At 40.1% G+C, this 20,244-nt stretch overlaps 1 protein-coding gene across 1 annotated transcript; it reads left to right on the top strand.

The window, feature by feature from the left end:
• Positions 1-4,102: 4,102 nt before the first annotated feature.
• Gnat2 (G protein subunit alpha transducin 2) lies at positions 4,103-12,709 on the top strand. Its single transcript, XM_015505123.2, has 8 exons — positions 4,103-4,273; positions 6,231-6,273; positions 6,526-6,667; positions 7,598-7,755; positions 9,918-10,046; positions 10,289-10,418; positions 11,931-12,084; positions 12,519-12,709. Exons 1-8 carry the CDS (start codon positions 4,156-4,158, stop codon positions 12,707-12,709), a joined length of 1,065 nt encoding a protein of 354 aa, XP_015360609.1. The 5' UTR covers positions 4,103-4,155.
• Positions 12,710-20,244: the final 7,535 nt, after the last annotated feature.

Below are 20,244 nucleotides of genomic sequence, written 5' to 3'. Positions count from 1 at the left end.
AAAAAAAAAAAAAAAAAAAAAAAACAAAAAACAGAGCTTGGGAAAGGAAGGAGTGATCCTCCCACAGCCTCTGCTTTTCACATTGAGGTTTTTAATCTTGAGCCTTTGGGGTCTTTCTTACCTCTAAACAGTTTCTTCCCTCCCAGCCTCTTCCCACTATGGTTCTTTAATTGCCTCCCACCCCCGGAACCCAGGCCCTTGAGGGCCCCCAATTTCTATGCACTCCTGTTTCTCTGAAGAACTGCTTCTCTTCCCTTCTGGCTTGCCAATGATGCCAGCCTCCCTAGGCCACACCACTCCTAGCAGACATTATATCTGGGAGAAGAGGACACCTGAACTTTCAAAAAGATCCTTGGCCAGAACAATTTCCTAAGTCCCATCTATGCCCAGATCCTTCTGTAACCAAGCCATTTTGCTCATTTCTCAGCCTCTCCCAGCAGCCACCTCCTCTTACCTTGTCACCTCAGTCACACAGCACTGTTTATAGTACCGTGCAATTGTATCCATCTGTACTTGTTTATAAGTCCCCACTGGATTTTAGCCAAACCCCTTAACCTGTCATTCAAGGACTTTCACTGGCTGACCCCGATTTATCTTTCCTGTCCTCATCTCCCAGCTCTACCTATCCTCCATGCACTCTTTGCTCCAGTACAGTCACATCAAATTTTCCAATCTTCTCTGAGCACATTTTATACCTCATGTGCCACTATGCCTTTTTCATGGTTTTTCCCCTCCCCAAATGCATATCCCCATTTTTATGGCTGTTCTGCTTCTCTAGGGAAAGTCTGTCCATTTTACAATCACCCCTTCCTTTCTTTTACCACAGAATCTACCAGTCCAGCAGTTAGATGTGTATATAACTGCCTTTCCTAGGGTGAAGGCTAGGTTTTAAACAACTCTGAATTCCCCAGCATTAGTGTCCCTTTAATTAAACTGTTAATTTGCGAATTTCCTCCTCCTCCTCTTTTGGACTGGAAGGTCCTAAGGGCATCTCCCTCCTGTGTCATATCCCTGCACTGTCTCTGGGACAAGATTTACTACTGATAATGACAGATCCTGAGCTCTCCCCTTAACTCTGAAATATGCCCAAATTTTTTGAGAAAGTGATTCCTCTTCCTCTCAAAATGATGTGGTAATAAAGGGATGTGAACCAAACACCTGAGCTCTAGCTCTGACTTTTGACAGCAAAGTGAGAATTTTGAGAAATACTAAAAGTGAGAATTTCCTGTGCTTCACTTCTCTTAACTCTAAAATGGGAATTGCACTACCTGCCTTCCCTATTTTACCAGAACAGTCATAGGGAAGGCACAGAGCTGGTGACTGGAGGTAAGAGATCCCTGAGGGATATGTCCTGGCATAGTATGGTGCCAAGGTGGTGGATCCCACCTTGCTCTCAGGCCGGGCAAGGGCCAAGAGTTTCCTAAGAACTAATGAGAAAGCTAACAAAGCAGGACACAAAAGTCTGCAGCAGTGGAGGCTGACAAAGGAACACACTCAAGCATCTTCTTCACGTGTGAAACAAGTTTGTGGCTCCTCTTACAATGCAAGTGCTGCTGTTCCTGGGTTCCCAATTTGCCTTTATGGCTGCTTATTGAGGGCAGGGGGTGGATAGTGGCAAGGAAGATCACTGGATTGTCTATTTGTTGAGATATATAACTTGAACAAGTTACGGAACCCTCAAGTCCCAGTTGTCTTGTCTGTAAACTAAGGAAAACAGCACTTACCTTGAAGTTATTATGAGAATTAACTGCTATGAGCCACCTAAGTGGTTTAGCAGAGTTCCTAGCAGTCCCTTGCTTTGAAAGGTTCAGCCTTCAACACAGCTCTGGCCTAGGTATAAGTTACCAATATTGTGGGTAGGGCAGGGCAGGACGGTGGTGAGGTATAATTACTGAAACCTTATGACCAAGATGCCAAGATGTCACAATTTCAGAGTCCTGTTTTCCCTTAAGTCAATAAGCACTTGCCAGTTTTCAATTGGGAAAACACTATTGCACCAAAGCCACTCAGCAGCTGCCAGAGACCAGCCTCCCAGGTGCCAGCTGAAAGAGGGCAGAGGGGAGGAGATCAGCCAGGGCTCAGGTTGTTTGGTAGGGAGCAGAACCAGGTTCTACCTCCCACTTTCTTGTCCCACTGGTCACAGCTGCACATTTCCAGCTCTAAAAGGGAAGAGCAAGTTAAATCTTCTTAACTTAATGGTTCTCCAGGTTGGCTACACATGGGAATCACCTGGGGAAAATTTTAAATTTTCATGCCTAGACTGTACCCTACACCAATTAAATCAATATATTTTTAAAAAGGCTCTCTAGTAAATGCCAACGTACACCCAAATTGAGAACTGGTGTAGGCCAGGGTTTTCCAAACTTGCCAGATGACAAAAATTATTTATATTAATTTAAAATACAGTTTCTCAGGCTCTGGAATTAACATTATTACTGAAACCTACTGATTCTAAGACATACCCTTTTAAAATATGAGTACTTTTAAAACATCTTTGAAAGCAAGGTGATCTTCCAGTCAGTGGCCTGTAAGACTTCATGAAACAGAAACAATCATGCCAGGTGAATTCTCAGGATGAGGCAAGCTTGGGGGAAAAACAATTCCCTGGGGCAGTACTTCCCAATCTTAATATCCTTAAAGTCATTTCTTTTATATATTTATTTTTTAGTTGTAATTGGACACCATACCTTTATTTATTTATTTCTATATGGTGCTAAGGATTGAACCCAGGGCCTTGCACATGCAAGGTGAGCACTCTACCACTGAGCCACAATCCCAGCCCCTTAAAGTCACTTTTGATCTTGTTAAAATGCACTCTGAATTGGAAGATCTGGATTTAGGCCTGCCCCAAACTCTACTTTCTAACAAAATTCTAGGTCATAATGTTGTTGGTCGTTACACTACATTTTGAGTAGCAAAGTTCTAAAGAATGTTGGCCTGAGGAGGCTCCACCCATGACTCATTTAAATGAAACAACGGCATTGAGAAATATGACCAGTGGAAATTCTTCGATGTCTGTGAGGTGACTGCACCCTCATTTCTCCCTGGTTAAGGCAACTGGGATGAAGGCCAGAGTGAGAGCTGCCCCAGCCTCAGAAGACTAAGTCAAGACTCCAGTTGCTACAGGAAGCAGAGTTTGTTGTGTGAGGCAACACAAACCCCTCTCTAAATACCAGCAATGTTCACTTGCCAAGTTAAGTTGGGCATCAAGCAGCCTTGATGGTCGTGGGAAGCAGTCCTAGTCTCTCTATCATGGACCCTTTTCCTTTCACTTATTCATTCACCAACTCTTGGATGAGAGTGCACTAATAAACTACAAGTTCTGAGGGTTCAGAGATGAATCAGATTTGGTACCTGACCTTCAGGGGGAGGAATTCACACTGGCAAACAGATCGTTAAACATGAAGAGCTAAATGCTAAGAACAGAAACACAGGAGATGGGCCCACACAAAAGAACAATGGTAGTATCTTCTTGGAGCAACAACCACTGGAAAAGCTGCATAAAAGTGTCCTAATCTATTCAATCTTTTCAATCCTGAACAAAAATTCTTTGCCAGAACCAGTCTGCTCTGATGCAAGAGTATATTTTGATTTATTGAGGCCCTTGAAACGAAGACCTTGTAATCTAGAGGCCCAGCATGAGGAATGCTTCCTACATTTGTGCCCCTAACCTATAGCTCTACAATACAAGTAATTCTAAGGGCGCAGGTGGCTTTCAGGAGACGAGATTCCCAAAAGGATGGAGGTGGGCATATTTCATTCCAAAGAGCTCCAGTACCTACCTGTACCCTTCCCTCCTGTGTCAGAATCTGAATCACTTCTCTCATTACAGAACGTTTGATTGAGTCTTTGCCCTTTGCTTATTGGCAAAGCTCTTAATTGGCTTGACCCATCACATTGCTAGACATAAAGACTACAATCCCTAGACTAAGACAAAGGTGTCCAGTTGGGGTAGGGAGTCTCAACCAGGGGAGGCAGGGTACAACAACCTATAGCCCGGCTCTGTTACCCAGCCACATGTAAATCAATTTAGGGAAGCAAGAGATCGATACTCCATCTGGACTTAGTTTTTCCTTTTCTTCCATCTCACATATAGGAAAGTTTACAGGAGAAGCCTAGAAGCCTAAGGACGTAGCTGAGGAGGGAACAGCAGAGATGGGGAGTGGAGCCAGTACTGAGGACAAAGAACTGGCCAAGAGGTCCAAGGAGCTAGAAAAGAAGCTGCAGGAGGATGCTGACAAGGAAGCAAAGACTGTCAAGCTGCTATTGCTGGGTGAGTGAGAGGCAAAGAAGAGCCAGAGAAGGGGAAGGTAATGCTTCTTCCTGTTTTCCTGGAGGGTAGGTGTTTCAGCCCACCCCAAGGGAGGAGGGAGGGCAGGCCAGTTTCCCTCTTCCCTATCCAGTCTCAAGCTAGGAGTTAGGGAGCTCTAGGGCCATTTATGTGAAGTCTATATAGCCACTCCAAGGGAACCCAGGATGCCAAAGCTACTGGAATTTTTCTCTTCTTCCTTGAACTAGTAATAATCCAAGAGTGAGGTTAAACCCACCATCTCCAAATGTAGCACCTCATTTCGATTTTGCAAATCCAAGAACCCTAACCTTGCAGACACTTACCCAATCTGCAGTGAGAGAACTCTGGTCCAAAGAATCAGACAGGACCTTCCCTTACCAATGGATTCAGCAGTTCTGCCATACAATTCTCCTACATAGTCCCAGGCATAGATCCACTGGTTCTTGCCAAGTACATTGGTTCCTTCTGGCTTTCAGTAAAAATTTTGGAAGTAGGGAATCCTGATGTGGGAGGAATGGGATCTTTATCCAAATAAGTCCCCTCCTGTTTTCTATTAGGTAACTGCCTCTAAAACCCCTGACAGATGGGAGGTTCATCAACTTGATGAGCTCCTAAGCAGATCACTGGTCTGTACTGAGAAAATAAAAGCATCTCAGTGGGTCAGTCAGGGAAATTGTTCATGACCATAAATAGAACCAAGACAAGAAAATTTGACAACAGGCTTAAGGAAAAAAACAAACAAAACAAAAAAGCACCAGTAGTACCACAGGAGTAGGCTAGCTAGAGCAAGTGGGGCCTGGATACCTGGGCTGGGTTTCCAAGCTCATAAGGAGCCTGGGAATTGAAGCAGAAGCTAAAGCATGTCCTTTTCTCAGCCTACTGTGGCACAGCCTAAGGACACACTAGAGGAGCATCTCTATAAGCTCAACCCAGGTTCCGAGAAGCTCAGAAGTTACACAAGGGGAAATGGTGGTGGTGGGGCCACTGAAAGACCTTTTAAGCTTAAAGCAAATTCTAGGTTCAGAATAAGCAGCTTAGAGGGAACCAGCACAGGCTAAGTGGTAGGAGGTTGAGGGATCAGGGTAGCATGGAGTAAAGGAGGGTCAAAGGGAATGTGAATTTTTTGTGTGTGGTACTGGGGATTGAACCCAGGGCCTTATGCATGCAAGGCAAGAACTCTACCAACTAAGCTATATCCCCAGCCCGGAATGTGAATTTTTTTTAATATTTATTTTTTATTTGTAGTTGAGCACAATACCTTTATTTCATTTATTTTTTTAATGTGGTGCTGAGGATCTAACCCTGGGCCCCACACGTGCTAGGTGAGCACTCTACCGCTGAGCCACAATCCCAGCCCAGAAGGTGAATTTTTGAAGTGGAAAGAGAAGAGAGCATTAGGATATTTTAGTCAATAAAGGGAACCATAGAGAAAAAAATATTCCAGTAAAGAGGCCCAGCTTCCTCCAATCCTACCCAAGATTACTCACCTGAGTCAAAAACAGTGAAAAAATGTGTCCAAGGAATTCCTCTGAATCAATTAGTGTTTTTCAATGGGAGGGTTTTGACCCTCAGGAGACATTTGGGGAGTATCTGGAGACACTTTTGGTTGTCACAACTAAAGAGTGGGATGCTGCTGATCTGTAGTGAGTAGAGGCTAGGAGTGCTGCTAAATATCCTGCAATGCACAGGGCAGTACCGACTAAAAGAAAATCTAGCCCAAAAGGTAAATAAGTGCTGAAGTTGAGAAATTCTGCTCCCAACCCAGGGCAAATGGCCTGAGCTCAAGGAGACAGAAATTGAGGGCAGCAATCATTCCTCTAACAAGTTCTCCCCTTACAAGGCTCCCAAGCAAGCAATGGCTCTGACTCCTCACAGACCATCTACTGGAATGTTGGGGAGAACTGGTGGAAACTGGAAGCATAAGCATTTCTCCTTCCAGGTGCTGGGGAGTCAGGAAAGAGCACTATCGTCAAGCAGATGAAGTGAGTAGGAACAAAGCCCCAAAGGACTGTGGTTGGGGGAAGTACTCAGTGGAACCAATGGAGGTACTCAAGAGTGAAAGGCTCTTCAGCCTCATGGAAACTGAGTATAAAAACCTGATTCCCACTCTGCACTTTGGGATAGCAGAACTAGAGAGATGGGGTTCTTATGACCTTTTAAGTCCCCCTAGATTCCCAATCCCTTAGGTCTGGTTATTTAGATTCATCTAAAAGCTGGGTGTCTGCCCCTTGAAGGATCATTCACCAGGATGGGTATACACCAGAAGAATGCCTGGAGTTCAAGACTGTCATCTATGGGAATGTGTTACAGTCCATCCTGGCTATCATCCGGGCTATGTCCACACTGGGCATTGACTATGCTGAACCAAGCCGCGCGGTACGTGATTAATCTTATGTGGTTAAGGGTGGAAGCAAGAAAGGCTAATGAAAAAAAGAGAAAAAAAAAAGCGCGCACACACACACACACACACACACACGCACAAAAAAAAAAAAAAAAGACCAACAAACAATGAGGGAAATTGGGTAAGAAAAAAAAACTTGTTTAACTAAAATCCCATATGCCAAGTTTTAAATCCTAGTCCAGAGAAGTAAGCAAACCTCACTTTTATATTTACAAAACTGTTCTCAGCTTCTCCCCACCCCTACCTTTTTTTTTTTTTCTTTTGGTACCAGGGATTGAACTCAGGGGTACTGAATCACTGAGCCACATCCCCCCCTTTCTTGTATTTTATTTAGAGACAGGGTTTCACTGAGTTGCTTAGTAACTCTGTTGCTGAGGCTGGCTTTGAACTCTCAATCCTCCTGGCTCAGCCTTCCGAGTTGCTGGGATTTACAAGTATGCACCACTGTGCCCGGCTTCTTCTCCCTTTTTGTCTTATTTTACCATTTAAATTGCTCTTCTTGCCCTAGTCATGAAACTTTTAGAAGCTAAACCCCTAGTTCTAGTATGAGCCTTTTCCTAAACCATTGAAAAAGCAAAGGCCTCTCTTCCATCTTATTTCATGGTCAATGTAGCCTTTAAACTTCCAATCTCCCTACAGTAAAGGACACACATTTTGTGGCAGTCCACTTTCAGACTAAGGATAGAAGCTGGGAATAACAGAGAAGAAGCACCTGTGATCTCAGATCCTATAGGCATCCCAGGGCTGGATATATTGCCCACTCTACATCTGAGCACACTTAAAGTGTGCTTTAACTGGAGACTGCCACATTTAACCACTGGTAGCAATGCAAAATGCTTTCCATTCAGCAGTGTTCCTAGAAAGCCATTGCTCATATCATTCTCAGCCAGGTTTCTGTGTTACAGGATGATGGGCGACAGCTCAATAACCTGGCCGACTCCATTGAGGAGGGGACCATGCCTCCTGAGCTGGTGGAGGTCATCAGAAAGTTGTGGAAGGATGGTGGAGTTCAAGCTTGCTTCGAAAGAGCTGCAGAATATCAGCTCAATGACTCAGCATCCTAGTAAGATTCTGACTGGGGAGGAGGCGGGATGATGCTTAGGCAATCTTCCAGGATTGCCTTAAATTTCTGGCATAGAAAGCTGGAGACCCACACAATAAATTTAATGCCACACAGGTATCTGCCAGTTCCCACCACTCTGCATTACCACACATGGCTACAAAGCAGAAGAGACAAAATTCAAAACAGAGGTGCTCTGCCTAGCAGTCCTCAGCTCCGTTCTTTTAAGTTGAACACTTAGCCTCTTCCTTCAGAATCAAAAGATAGCCCTGTGGTTCTGCCACACACTCTCTCAGGAGACATGTAATGCATTGAAGGCTCTTTCAGGGTTGATTTTTCAAGTTGGTTTACTCAGGCTCTACTGGATAACCAAGCAGGAATCAAAGTTTCCTTCACCATAGCATCTATGTCAGAATATTAGGGCAGGGGACTCAGAAACCACCAGGGCAAACCAAAAGAAGGTGATCAGGAATCATAGACTAGCAACTTTGCAAAGCTGCTTCCAAAAGACACAGACAGACTGAGTTATCAAGTGTGTCTGTAACAGGAGATGTCATAGATGGCATGAATTTTGCAATTAAACAGACCTGCATTAAATTCCTGTTTGGATCATTTACTCTCTAGATTGCTCCCTTTCCAAGGCACAGTCCCTGCTAGATGTGCCATGTGTACTGTCTTGAGATCCTTTACACATCTACACGATAAGCCTTCAGGTAGATAATACTTTTTACTAGTACTAGTTTATAATCGAAAAACCATTTCAGTGAGGTCATATATGTAACTATCAGAGGCTAGATTTGCATTCAGTTCAGCTTGACCACAAAGCTTTCTTACAGCATACCACAAAGTCTTTTGATCTCAGGCAAGTTATTTAACTCTTTAAATTTTCCCTTTAATCATAAAATGGGAATATGCATCTTGAAGGTGTATGAGGTTCAATGAGAATTTTAATGTTAAAATACCTGGCATACATTAGGCATTAGTGTTAATTTTCGTTCCCTGTTTATCTCAGTCATTTCATTTCACATCTGCCTTCTTCCTATCTTTTCTTTTCTTTTTGTTTTTGGTACTGGGGATTGAACTCAGAGGCACTCAACCACTGAGCCACATCCCCAAACCTGTTTTGTATTTTATTTAGGGACGGGGTCTCCCTAAGTTGCTTAGGGCCTTGCTGAGTGGCTAGGGATGACTTTGAACTTTTGATCCTTCTGTCTCAGCCTCCTGAGCCACTGGGAATACAGGCATGCTCCACTGCACCAAGCTTCCTATCCTTTTTAAAAAACTCTTACTTTTCATGCCAATTTTCAAAGATATACAAAAGTGGACTAAAATAATGAATCACCTAGTTCCAATAGTTAATTCATGGCCAACTCTTTTAATTTACCCCTACACTCAGTTACTTATTTTTGCAGCACTGGGGATTGAATCCAGAAGTTCTCCAAGCTATATCCCCAGCCCTTTTTTGAGACAGAGTCTATTGAAATCGCCCAGGCTGACCTCAAATTTGTAATCCTTCTCCCTCATCCTCCTGAGTAGCTGGGGTAATAGGTGTGTGCCACTGCACCTGGCTTCACTAGATTATTTTAAGGCAAATCTCAGATATCATTTCATCCTATAAACTATTTCTAAAATATAAGGATTTTTTAAAAAGAAAAGCACAATATCATCATCACAATATTTAATAATACCTTAATATAATTAATATCCAAATCAGTGTTCAATTTTCCCCTATTAGCACAAATGATTTTCCCCCAATGTGATTCAGGATGAAGTCTATGTATTGCCTTCATGTCTTGGGTCTCTAGTTTCTTTCAGTCTACTCTTGCCTCATGATGGAACTCTGGTCACCCCAGTTAAACCAGTCAATCTCATTCAGTCTAGAAAAGCTTGCACTCACGCAAAAATCCAAGGATAACTTAATCTGATTTGACTTAAATTGGATGGAACTCCTGCCTCAAATGGGCAGTCCCTTAGCCCATTGCTTACTTTTTATTTTTTGAAGGACACATAATGGTTTGAAAGAAAGAATCCTAGATTTAATTATATGGATTCCAGTTCTGTTTCTATCACCATATTACTTGTGTGACTGTGGGCAAGATGCTTTACGTTTCTTCACCTTGGTTGTGGAGAATGTAATGTCATCAATACAAACTACTTTTCTCTAGCTACCTGAACCAACTGGACAGGATTACAGACCCGGACTACATTCCTAATGAGCAAGATGTTTTGAGATCTAGAGTGAAAACTACAGGCATTATTGAAACCAAGTTTTCTGTCAAAGACTTGAATTTCAGGTGAGTACATGATTCCCTGGGGCATCTCAGACACACACATGTAATCCTAAAAAGGGACATGGGCATGCTTCTAGGCCTTTGCTGAAACCCAATCTAAATTACTGTCCTACTTCTTTCCCTTTTCCTTTCCACTTCTCATTTTGCTGCTAACTGACCCCAAAGTAGCCACTTTGGGGAATTAACACCAAAGGCATGTGGATCATATTCTGGGCATACCTATGAACATCTGATTTCTCCCACAGGATGTTTGATGTGGGAGGGCAGAGATCTGAGAGAAAGAAGTGGATCCACTGCTTTGAGGGCGTCACCTGCATCATCTTCTGTGCAGCGCTCAGTGCCTACGACATGGTACTGGTGGAAGATGATGAAGTGGTAAGTGACCTTTCAACCAGCTTTAGTAGGACAAATTTTTTGCTGTAACCCTTTCTTTAAGCTTGTGTCATCCCAATGCCCCAAACTGAGTGACTTCAGGGAACTCTAACAATCTAGCTGACCTCTAGCAGACCAATGAATGTCTCATGTAAGCAATTCTAAAATACCTCTTCTGCAGGTTCTAGGTTAGTACTTTAGAGCTCTAGATTTACTAAGAATGAGGATTGTCTCAGATTAGACATCAAAGTATTACTTAACTATCACAAAGCTCACCAGAGGACTTCAGTATTTTTTTTAAAAAACAAGGTAAGGGGTATAAATCTCCCAGATAGAGATATTGAGCTACTAACCTCACTTCAGAAGCCTAGAAATGTACTGTGTATCAACAGAAGTAAGGCAACACTAGCAGACCGGGATTCTCACTTGCCAAATTAACTGACAGCTGGGGAACCACCTGAGGTGGTTCCCTTCAACCTGTGAAGTTCTGTAAGGGTACTGCAGGACAAGTATCAGATCCTGGGCAGTTACATTCTCTGAGTATAAGATAGATAAAGGATGTCAAAGGTGTTGAAAACACTAATTTCACATAAACATCTACTTCACAAATGGAAGCCAGCAACCTACTCATTGAAAACATTCTATCCTCCTATTCCTCACTTCAGCTTCAGCTCTTTTCCATTCCCCTTAAAAGCTCAAGTTCACATTAGAACACTCTACCACTTCAGCCAAAATGTTTTACACTATTCACTTTCCAACATCTCTTCTATCTTTAACCTTGATTTCTGAGGTTTTTAAAGAATTCTGTAGGAGTAGTAAAAGTGAGATAACGCTACAAATTTTATCTTTCTTGCTTTATTAGATGACTGAGCTCAAGTCAGGTATCAACCTACTTCAGGTCCCTAAAGGCCTGTCTCCTACAGGCAGGCTAGTATGGGCAATCTGCAGACTCTGCACATATATAGCACCACTTCTCACTCTTTCAGATTAGCAATCACAGAAGGAAACAAAAAGAGCAGAAGTGCTTGTGGTGTGCATTGGGAAGTTCTCTAGCCTTCATCATATGGCACTAGATCCAAAGTATACCTGTCATGTTCCTGTCCAAACTTGAGATCTAGGACCCTATTATTGGCAGTATTTGTGGATGTTGAAGTCCTTGCTGGTATCCTGGCTGCCAAAGAGGTGCATAACATTTATTGTATACCTATATGCTAGCCACTATACAGATACCATTATATATGCCCTCATTTAACTTTCATGATAACAGTATAAGGGAACTGAGACTCAAGAGAAACTCAATAATTTCCCCAAGTTATACAGCTATTAAAATGACAGAAATGAGGTTAGAAGGAACCCAGATATGTTGGCTTTACTCCACATTAAAAAGAGAAAAATTATTCCCATATCTATCCTTTTACATTTCGAGTACTGGTTATCTAAGGGCAACAAAAATGAAAGCAAACAACCAACTTATAAACCCAATCTGATATTTTCAATGGTGTTTCCTCTTACTAGAATCGTATGCATGAGTCTTTGCATCTGTTCAACAGCATATGTAACCACAAGTTCTTTGCGGCTACTTCCATTGTGCTCTTTCTCAACAAGAAAGATCTTTTTGAGGAAAAAATCAAGAAAGTCCATCTCAGTATTTGTTTTCCAGAGTATGAAGGTAAGTGTCAAGGGCTCCAGACAACAGTGATACCTTTTTGTAGTAACTAGCAACTAACTGCCTCATTCCCTATGCTAAGGAGATATAAAGGATCTTGTCTCAGGGGAAGCTTGGGCGTTTAGTTAGAGGTTTAAAATAAAGATGTGTCTGGAATACAGCAAATTTTAGATGCATGAGAGCTACTGACTGTTCAAAGGATACCTACCAGAAACCAAAGGTAGAGACACAGAGATACTTCCCTCCTCAATTTCCTTGGTCTACTCAAGTGAGAAACACTGGATGACAATAGGCTGAACCCCTGTTCCAAAAACAGGCCCCCAACTGTATTTGTCTAATACAACATTTTAAGGATCAAGTTGGCCACCTAAAAAGTGAACAAGCAACAGACAAGGATTTATTCAGCCCACTTCTTTACTATTTTTCTGGAAAACCAGGGAACAACTCCTTTGAGGATGCGGGGAATTATATCAAGAACCAGTTCCTTGACCTCAATATGCGAAAAGATGTCAAAGAAATCTACAGTCACATGACCTGTGCTACAGATACACAGAATGTCAAATTTGTGTTTGATGCAGTTACAGATATCATCATCAAAGAAAACCTCAAGGACTGTGGGCTCTTCTAATCTTCACCAGTCCTCAGGTAAACAGGCTTGGAATCTAGGTAATTTCAAGCAGAAAATTATGGGTCAAAATACTATAACATGAAAAATGAATCCATTCTCCAATGGATATGGAGAATGATGCGGAGTTACAACAGTATCTTGCATCATCTTTTTCAAGTGGGATAGCTGGTGCAGTTTAAAGAGTGCAAGGCTAGGACTCATAACATCCAGGTTTCAGTACTGACTCTACTTAATACAAGAATTGATTACTATGAACTCTTCGTTTCTCTAGGCTTCAAATCTCTCATCTATAAAAAGAAGCTAACTTCGCAACCTATTTCACAGGGTTATTCTGAGCAGCACAAACATAACTGAAGGGAAGGCACATAAAACATGCTATGGTTAATCACAAAAAGCAAGCCCATATAAATCTGAAAAATTTGTGAAATTCACCATCTGGCTTTTAAAATAAACTATCTCAACAAACTCTACCCCAAGTAAAACAGCAAGCCTTCCCTACAGTCCACCAAAAAACTATTTAATACAAAACTTGAATAAATCTACCAGCCCCTTTTTACTAATAGATCTCTATGTGCCTTAGCTCAAAGATACAGATCGCTGGGTAAGAAATGTGAGGTTTTTAGTTTCTAAGGCACACATCCAAAAATGATTATCTTTAATAAGCACAGCTTATCTCTCTGCCCTCAGGATGCCAAAAAGACTGTTTCCTATATCTCTATTAATGACTGTTCAGCTATATAAGATACTTTATGACTAAACTTGGAGGACATCAACATACTCCCACTTAAGAGGATTTTATTGCTGCCATTTCTCTATCATAGAATTTAGAAGTGAGCAATTTTTAATTTCTCATTTCAACTGCTGCATGTTTCAGGAGAACAAAAAGGCAGCTGAACTTGCTTTAGGCACTGGAAATCTTTGCTGTTAGGTTCATGTGATACTGGCTGAGAACAATATTTCCCCAAACCCACCAAGGAGTAAATTATTCCTTTGAACTCCTTTGAGAGGAAACAAAGCTTGCATTTATCTTGACAGGAGGTGGTGAAGTCAAGTATAGATTTAGCATTTACAACTCCTAGTGAGAAAAGCTCTTGGCAACCAAGATTTAACATATAAAAGAAAGAGTCAATTAAATGAAAATCTGCTCTGTGCCAGAAACACCCATTCACACTTAGGCTGCTACTATCAATATTAATACTAGAGAGGCATATAAGGCTTGATATACAATGAAGAATAAATCTGCAGCTGTTAAAATTGAATCCAATTAAGTCTTTCTGATTTCCTTTAAAAACAACTCATGAGGAAAATTACGGGAAAAACTAATCTGGCTATATCTACTGACAATTAAAAAACTTAAGCAAAGATTTTGAGTCTGTTTTGTTATTATGGATCCCTCTGGCAGTTATGATGAAACCTATGGACCTCTTAACAGAATATATTTTGTTTGTTTGTTTGAAATGAGGTCTCTCTATGTTGCCCAGGCTGGCCTCCCACTCATTGGCTCAAATGATTATTCTGCCTCAACCTCCTAAGTAGCTGAGACTACATATATGAGCCATAGCACCCAGCTCAGAGTATTTTTAAATACATAAAACACTGAGAATTACAAAAGAAACTAACATACTAAATACAGTCTATGTATAGAATCCCTGGATCTCTGAAGCCTCAGGTTAAAGAACCCTTAACTATGATCTTGTCTATTCAGGCCCACAACGCCATTTGTTCCATTTCTATAGAGTATGGCCGCAGATTTTCATTTTAATTGTGCCAGCCTGTTAGCTGCTTCTTCTCTTTTTTTTTTTTAAATTTTCTTAGTTGTAGCTGGAAACAAATTTCATTTATTTATTTTTACGTGGTGCTGAGGATCAAACCCAGTGTCTTATGCACGCGAGGCAAGTGCTCTACCACTGTGCTCAACCCCAGCCCCAGCTGCTTCTTATTAGCTTTTCCTTCATCCTTGAATCTATGAAGAAATAGATTATGAGTCAAATTACAGAAGTCTCAACCAGGTTCCTTGGTTATTAATGTTCATATAGAACCTTCTCTCCAATACCAGTATGGAAGCTGAACCAGAAGAACAAGTCTTCTGGAAGAACAATTAAAGCGCCTCTTGCAGAACAAAACAGGATTGTTATTTTAGTTCTCTTTTCTGACAGATATTCAAACTTTTAACTGCTTTATAAACAAATTCACATAAGTTATTATCAAAAAGTGGAGGATGGGGGAGAAAGAGCAGTTCTTAAAGCAAGAGTCCCACAACTGTTGACAGGATCTGGTTACATTTATCTTAGAATGTTTTCTTTCTTTTTCTTTTTTTTTTCTAAAGAGAGAGAGAGGGAGGGAGGGAGAGAGAGAGAGAGAATTTTAATATTTATTTTTTGGTTTTTGGCGGACACAACATCTTTGTTTGTATGTGGTGCTGAGGATCGAACCTGGGCCGCACGCATGCCAGGCGAGCGCGCTACCACTTGAGCCACATCCCCAGCCCTTCTTAGAATGTTTTCAAGTTAAAACTACTTCAATGAGTATACACAAAATAAAATTTTGCTGCCCTGGGCACCCACCTTCACCTATACTTTAAAACCAAGTAAAACAAAAAGTCTGAAACTCCTGGCCCAGAATGGGCTCTCCTCCAAGTAAAGGTAAGAGGGCTTCTTCAATATTTTCAATAAGCTTCCCCAAACAAAGCAAATTAATCTCTTATCCCAGCTTAATTCATCAAGCCCAGACATCGTTCCCAAATCTTGTACTGTGTAAAACTGGAGAAAGTGCGTTTGTACTTCTACACAAATGGCTTATTTTTATCTCATGGACCCTTTGTGTGCATGAAAATTTTTTTTTCTTTTGCATAAAATGGCTATTAAGAAAGCTCAAATTAAATCTATGCCATTTAGTCTATCATTATTCTTCTTTTGCCTCATTTTAAATTTACATTGTACAGTACTGAATTTTACATACCTTTCTTTACAAGCCATCTGAAATTATTTTCTGTAACAAACTCATAAACACAGATTCAACCCTATTTTCTTACGCTGCAACCTTAATTCTTAGAATGCTAAAGTCAGAAGGAACTTAAAAAATATTCTGGGCCCATTATTAGCAATTTATAGGTATGAAGTTCAGGCCTGGAGAGGCAATGTGTCCTTATTAAGATCCACACTGCTAGCAAGTAGAACTTGAACTCTAATTGCTCTTCTGAATCCAAAGCAAGTGGTCCTTCTACAGACATTGCCATCAATAGCCTATCATATACTATAAAATCAATTTCCCATTCTTCTAAACTACTCTCAACAAAGTCTTGGTTAACTTTTAGTTACGCCACCTCCAAATCATTGATATTTAACAAAACCATCTGAAAACTAAGAAGTAGAGGTCCCAAAATGGAATATGAAATTAGTAAAAAAAAAAAAATCACAAAAATATAAACAAATTAGTCTGTTGAAGGCATAATCTTCTGTTCATATCCTTAGAGGCAGACACCATAACATTCTTCCCTACCACAGACAATAATGACAATAAACCAAATATAAATTAGGCTACATTTCACATATATCTAATGATAGTTTCTCCATCTTAACAAAATTCAATACGATTGACACAAAAAGACAAATATTACATGATTCCACTTATGTGAATTACCTAAAATTCAAAGAGAGGGGTTGAGAGGTGGGAAACGTAGAGTTTTAAATCAAAATGAAAAAAATTCTGGAGATGGAAGGTATATTTTTCATATACTTAAAAATGATTTAAGTGGTAAATTGGATATTACATATACTTTACTTAACATGAAAAAGAAAATTTAAAATACTGAATTTTTAAATTTAAAAAATGGAAAAGACAGAAGTGTGCTTTTATGTTTTCTGTGAATAAAGGAACAGTGGATAAAAGAAACACAATAATTCAGTCTTAAAAGCAATATAAAAGACACATTTACTTGTAACAATTCCTACTCTGATGATAAAATTCACGTTGTTCCCCCCACCAAATAGTCCAAATCAGAGTATTATCCCCCATCCCCAAGGTAACAACAGCATTCAAAGCCCATTCTCTACTTGGAGATATGCCGTAGACCAAAGTGTGCTGGCCATGCTGGGTGGAGAAGGTGGTGAAGGGTGAGAGCTCTTACCTCCCACTGCCCTCTCTACCCGGCACAGCCCCCGCAGCACAGTTTCCAGCAGGACTTCCATGTCGGGCGAGGGACTGCAAGTGTGCCAAAGCCTCTGGTGGTCCTGCTCTGTAATATGTGAAGACGTTTCTGTGAGGTCAGACAGACACATTGGAGACTGTGGGAGGGAACTTTTCTGCCTTTTGGCTATGAAAAAGTAAGCACCAGTATGAACAGAAAAGAAAGAATTGATTGATATGTAAAACAAAGCAACCCAACTTTTCACCCTGCCTCACGAATTTAGAGTAATTTATAGTTCACCTTCATTTCAGGTCTTCAGAATGACTATGAGGGAAATGCTACAAAAAGACCACCAGCTACAATGAATACATTTGTTGGTGCTGCCACAGGATGTTAACTTTTCTGCAGTGCAGTATAATCCTGAGTATCACAAAGAACATTATAAAACATCTTCAAATGTATTATTTCCATTTGATCAGAACCTCAGATTATAGCAGGAAGGAATAATTTAGTCTAGTCCATCTTTAGAGAACAGATGAGTGATATGACTAAAAGTAACCTATGCAAGGTTTCATGGCAAATAGCAGAAAAAGGACAAGAACCCATCACTCCAAACAACTTTCAATCTCATAAGACTTTCAGAGGTTTCTGCACCTTTATCCTAGATGAACAAGGATAAACAGAAAGAACAGGTAACTTCTTGTATTCTAACTACTGGGAATCTCTCTTGCATATAAAAGTCTTTGGGGTTATTCTGGATATTCTGAATATTAAGGTCAGAGGCAGAGGCTAGGAGCAGACAATTAACCAGGTTGTACAGAATTAATATTCCAGCTGTCAAAGATTTTAACAGTTTAGTTAGTGAATAGCTAATATATTTAGATAGTGTATCCCACAGCATATTTTAATATTTGATTATTTCTGCCATCTTATGATTACCACTAGATTTCAGGAAAAGAAAATATTACTACTGGACAAAGACTTTTTACATTTGACCCATTAATAGTTTAGAGCTAGCCAGTGTTGCTTTATTTCACCAACTCTAAGTGACTATTCATATTATTACTAATAATCACCTCTGATACAGGATTTTCTTGTCTTTAATTTGATGTACATCTTTCAATCTTTACTGCATAATAAATGCCATGAAATAAATGAAATAAAAATGTTCAGATACTGGTTTCTTGTTTTAATTTTGTATAAAAACTAAATTCTCTATATCTACAATGTAGGAATGTCTTTCACAACCAGTCCTCAGACTAATTTTTCTGTTGGAAGGCACTTTAAGTACAAAAAGTACTTCTTATTGGCAAACAGAAAATAACTCAGTCACTTTACTAGTAATTTTAATTAAGGTTATCCATGTACTACTGTTTAACATTTGTGCTGATTTTAACCCAGACACTAAGGAGACTGAAGCAGGAGAATCAAAAGTTCAAGGCCATCCACAGTAACTTAATGAGACCTTCTCAAAAATAAAATTTAAAAAAGGGTTTGGGATATAGCTCAATGACAGGCATCCTTGGGTTCAATCTCTAAAACTGAAAAAAAAAAAAAAAAAAAAAAAAATCTGTCCTGGTGCACACCTGTAATGCCAGCTACTCCAAAGATTGAGGCAGGAGGATAAAAAGTTCAAGGCCAGGCTAGGCAACTTAGTAAGACCCTACCTGAAAACAAAAAATAAAAAGGGCTGGAGGTGTAGCTCAATACATGTGGAGCACTTACCTACATGTACAAAGCCCTGGGTTCAAACCCCAGCACCACACAAAAAGAAAATAACCGCTGTGCCCTTACTAGTTCTAAAGTATGTTATCCTCAGCAGAAGTAACTCATAAAAGGCAATGACAAAATTGGGGGGAAACTTTTAAAAGCTATACAAAGATAAGGGAACAAAGACCTTGATCTAGAAGTTACTTCCTTACTGCCTCAAAAAACCTTTTTACTCCCACATAGCTGGCAGAAAAACCAACATCAATTTCAGACTTCTATACAAACATATTTTTGCTCTTGTGATTACGAGAACAATATAACAAAATATGATGGTCTAAAGCTATGTGGAGAGCTGTGCCTGTTCAGGTCAGATCTGATTTGTATTATGAAGTCTGAAATAGAACCCAATGATTACCTGGTAGCACTGGTAAATTAAGATAACTGTTCTTAAAGCATTACATAGGAAAGGGAAAGGATTCCACAAGCAGTAACACTGAAGGAAATCAGTGCTGCTGAGAGGACTTTGTTGTTATTGTTTAACAACTGAAAAGGGAGAAAAAAAATCAAGGGCAGGTTTTTAACTGAAAGGAAAGACTAACTTAAACTTACATGTAACTGCAATACAACAAGGACTTCTGCAACATGAAATTCCAGAACTATGTCATACAGGTTAAACAAATGGAGAAACATATGAAGTGACCAATCAGGCCATGAAAGCAAAATCCAAAATAAGTCTCAGTCAAAACAGGAGAATAGTGACCAGGATATAAGAATATAGGACTGCCAGAAGCAGTGGCGCATGCCTGTAATCCCAGAGGCTCAGGAGGTGGAGGCAGGAGGATCATGGGTTCAAAGCCAGCCTCAGCAAAAGTGAGACACTAAAAAACCCAGTAAAACCCTCTCTCTAAATAAAATACAAAATAGGGCTGGGGATGTGGTTCAGTGATCAAGTGCCCAGGAGTTCAATCTCTGGTACCTCCCCATCCCAGCCCCTGTCCAAAAAAAGAATACAGGGTGAGTAATAATTTAGAATAAACAGATTTTTTAGTCTAAAAATGTACATGTTACATATGAACACATGTGAACATAAAAAAAAGGTTTTTAAAATTTTGTTTCACCTATGATAATAGCACCTTGTGAAAAATAACAGTCTACCAGAAAAAAATAATAAAGTGCTATATTGAACTAGAAATTTAGAATCTGAACTGTCCCAAGATGATATCATCATTACCTACTGATGAATAATGGGCATTGGAATTTTCATTCCAGGAGGTGGAATCAATCTAAGCTTGAATTTGTAAGTTTAGGGAGGCCTGTCCATCAAGAAGAATGCATCTCTCTGTCCAATGTTTAATCAGGAGAAGAAGTGGCTATCCACAAAATTACTGTTGCAATCCTTCCTTCCAGGGTGTACTTTTTAAGAAAAAAAAATATTTTTTAGTTGTTAATGGACACAATATCTTTATTTATTCATTATTTTTTTAATGTGATGTTGGGGATTGAACCCAGTGTTTCACACATACTAGGCAAGTGTTCTACCACTGAGCCACAACCCCAGCCCTCCAGGGTGTATTTATGGTTCAAACTTTAATTTTCTTAATTATGCCAACTTCTTAGATGGTCCAAAAGTCTGGTCACACAAATTCAGAAACATTATCCATTACAAATCTCTAGCATTCTGGGTTGGGGAGGAGAGTAA

The sequence above is a fragment of the Marmota marmota genome, unplaced genomic scaffold (genome assembly GCF_001458135.2).
Source record: "Marmota marmota marmota unplaced genomic scaffold, marMar, whole genome shotgun sequence".
In the NCBI taxonomy this organism is placed as follows: domain Eukaryota; kingdom Metazoa; phylum Chordata; class Mammalia; order Rodentia; family Sciuridae; genus Marmota; species Marmota marmota.
The sequence above is the reverse complement of the archived record's forward strand: the minus strand, read 5'-3'. Positions and strand labels throughout refer to the sequence as shown.

Bases quoted from the DNA above. Each gene is read 5' to 3' on its own strand.
- Gnat2 (XM_015505123.2), top strand. From the start codon at position 4,156: ATGGGGAGTGGAGCCAGTACTGAGGACAAAGAACTGGCCAAGAGGTCC. The intron at 6,668-7,597 runs GTACGTGATTAA...TCTGTGTTACAG, and splicing joins ATGCTGAACCAAGCCGCGCG to GATGATGGGCGACAGCTCAA. The intron at 12,085-12,518 runs GTAAGTGTCAAG...CTGGAAAACCAG, and splicing joins TTGTTTTCCAGAGTATGAAG to GGAACAACTCCTTTGAGGAT.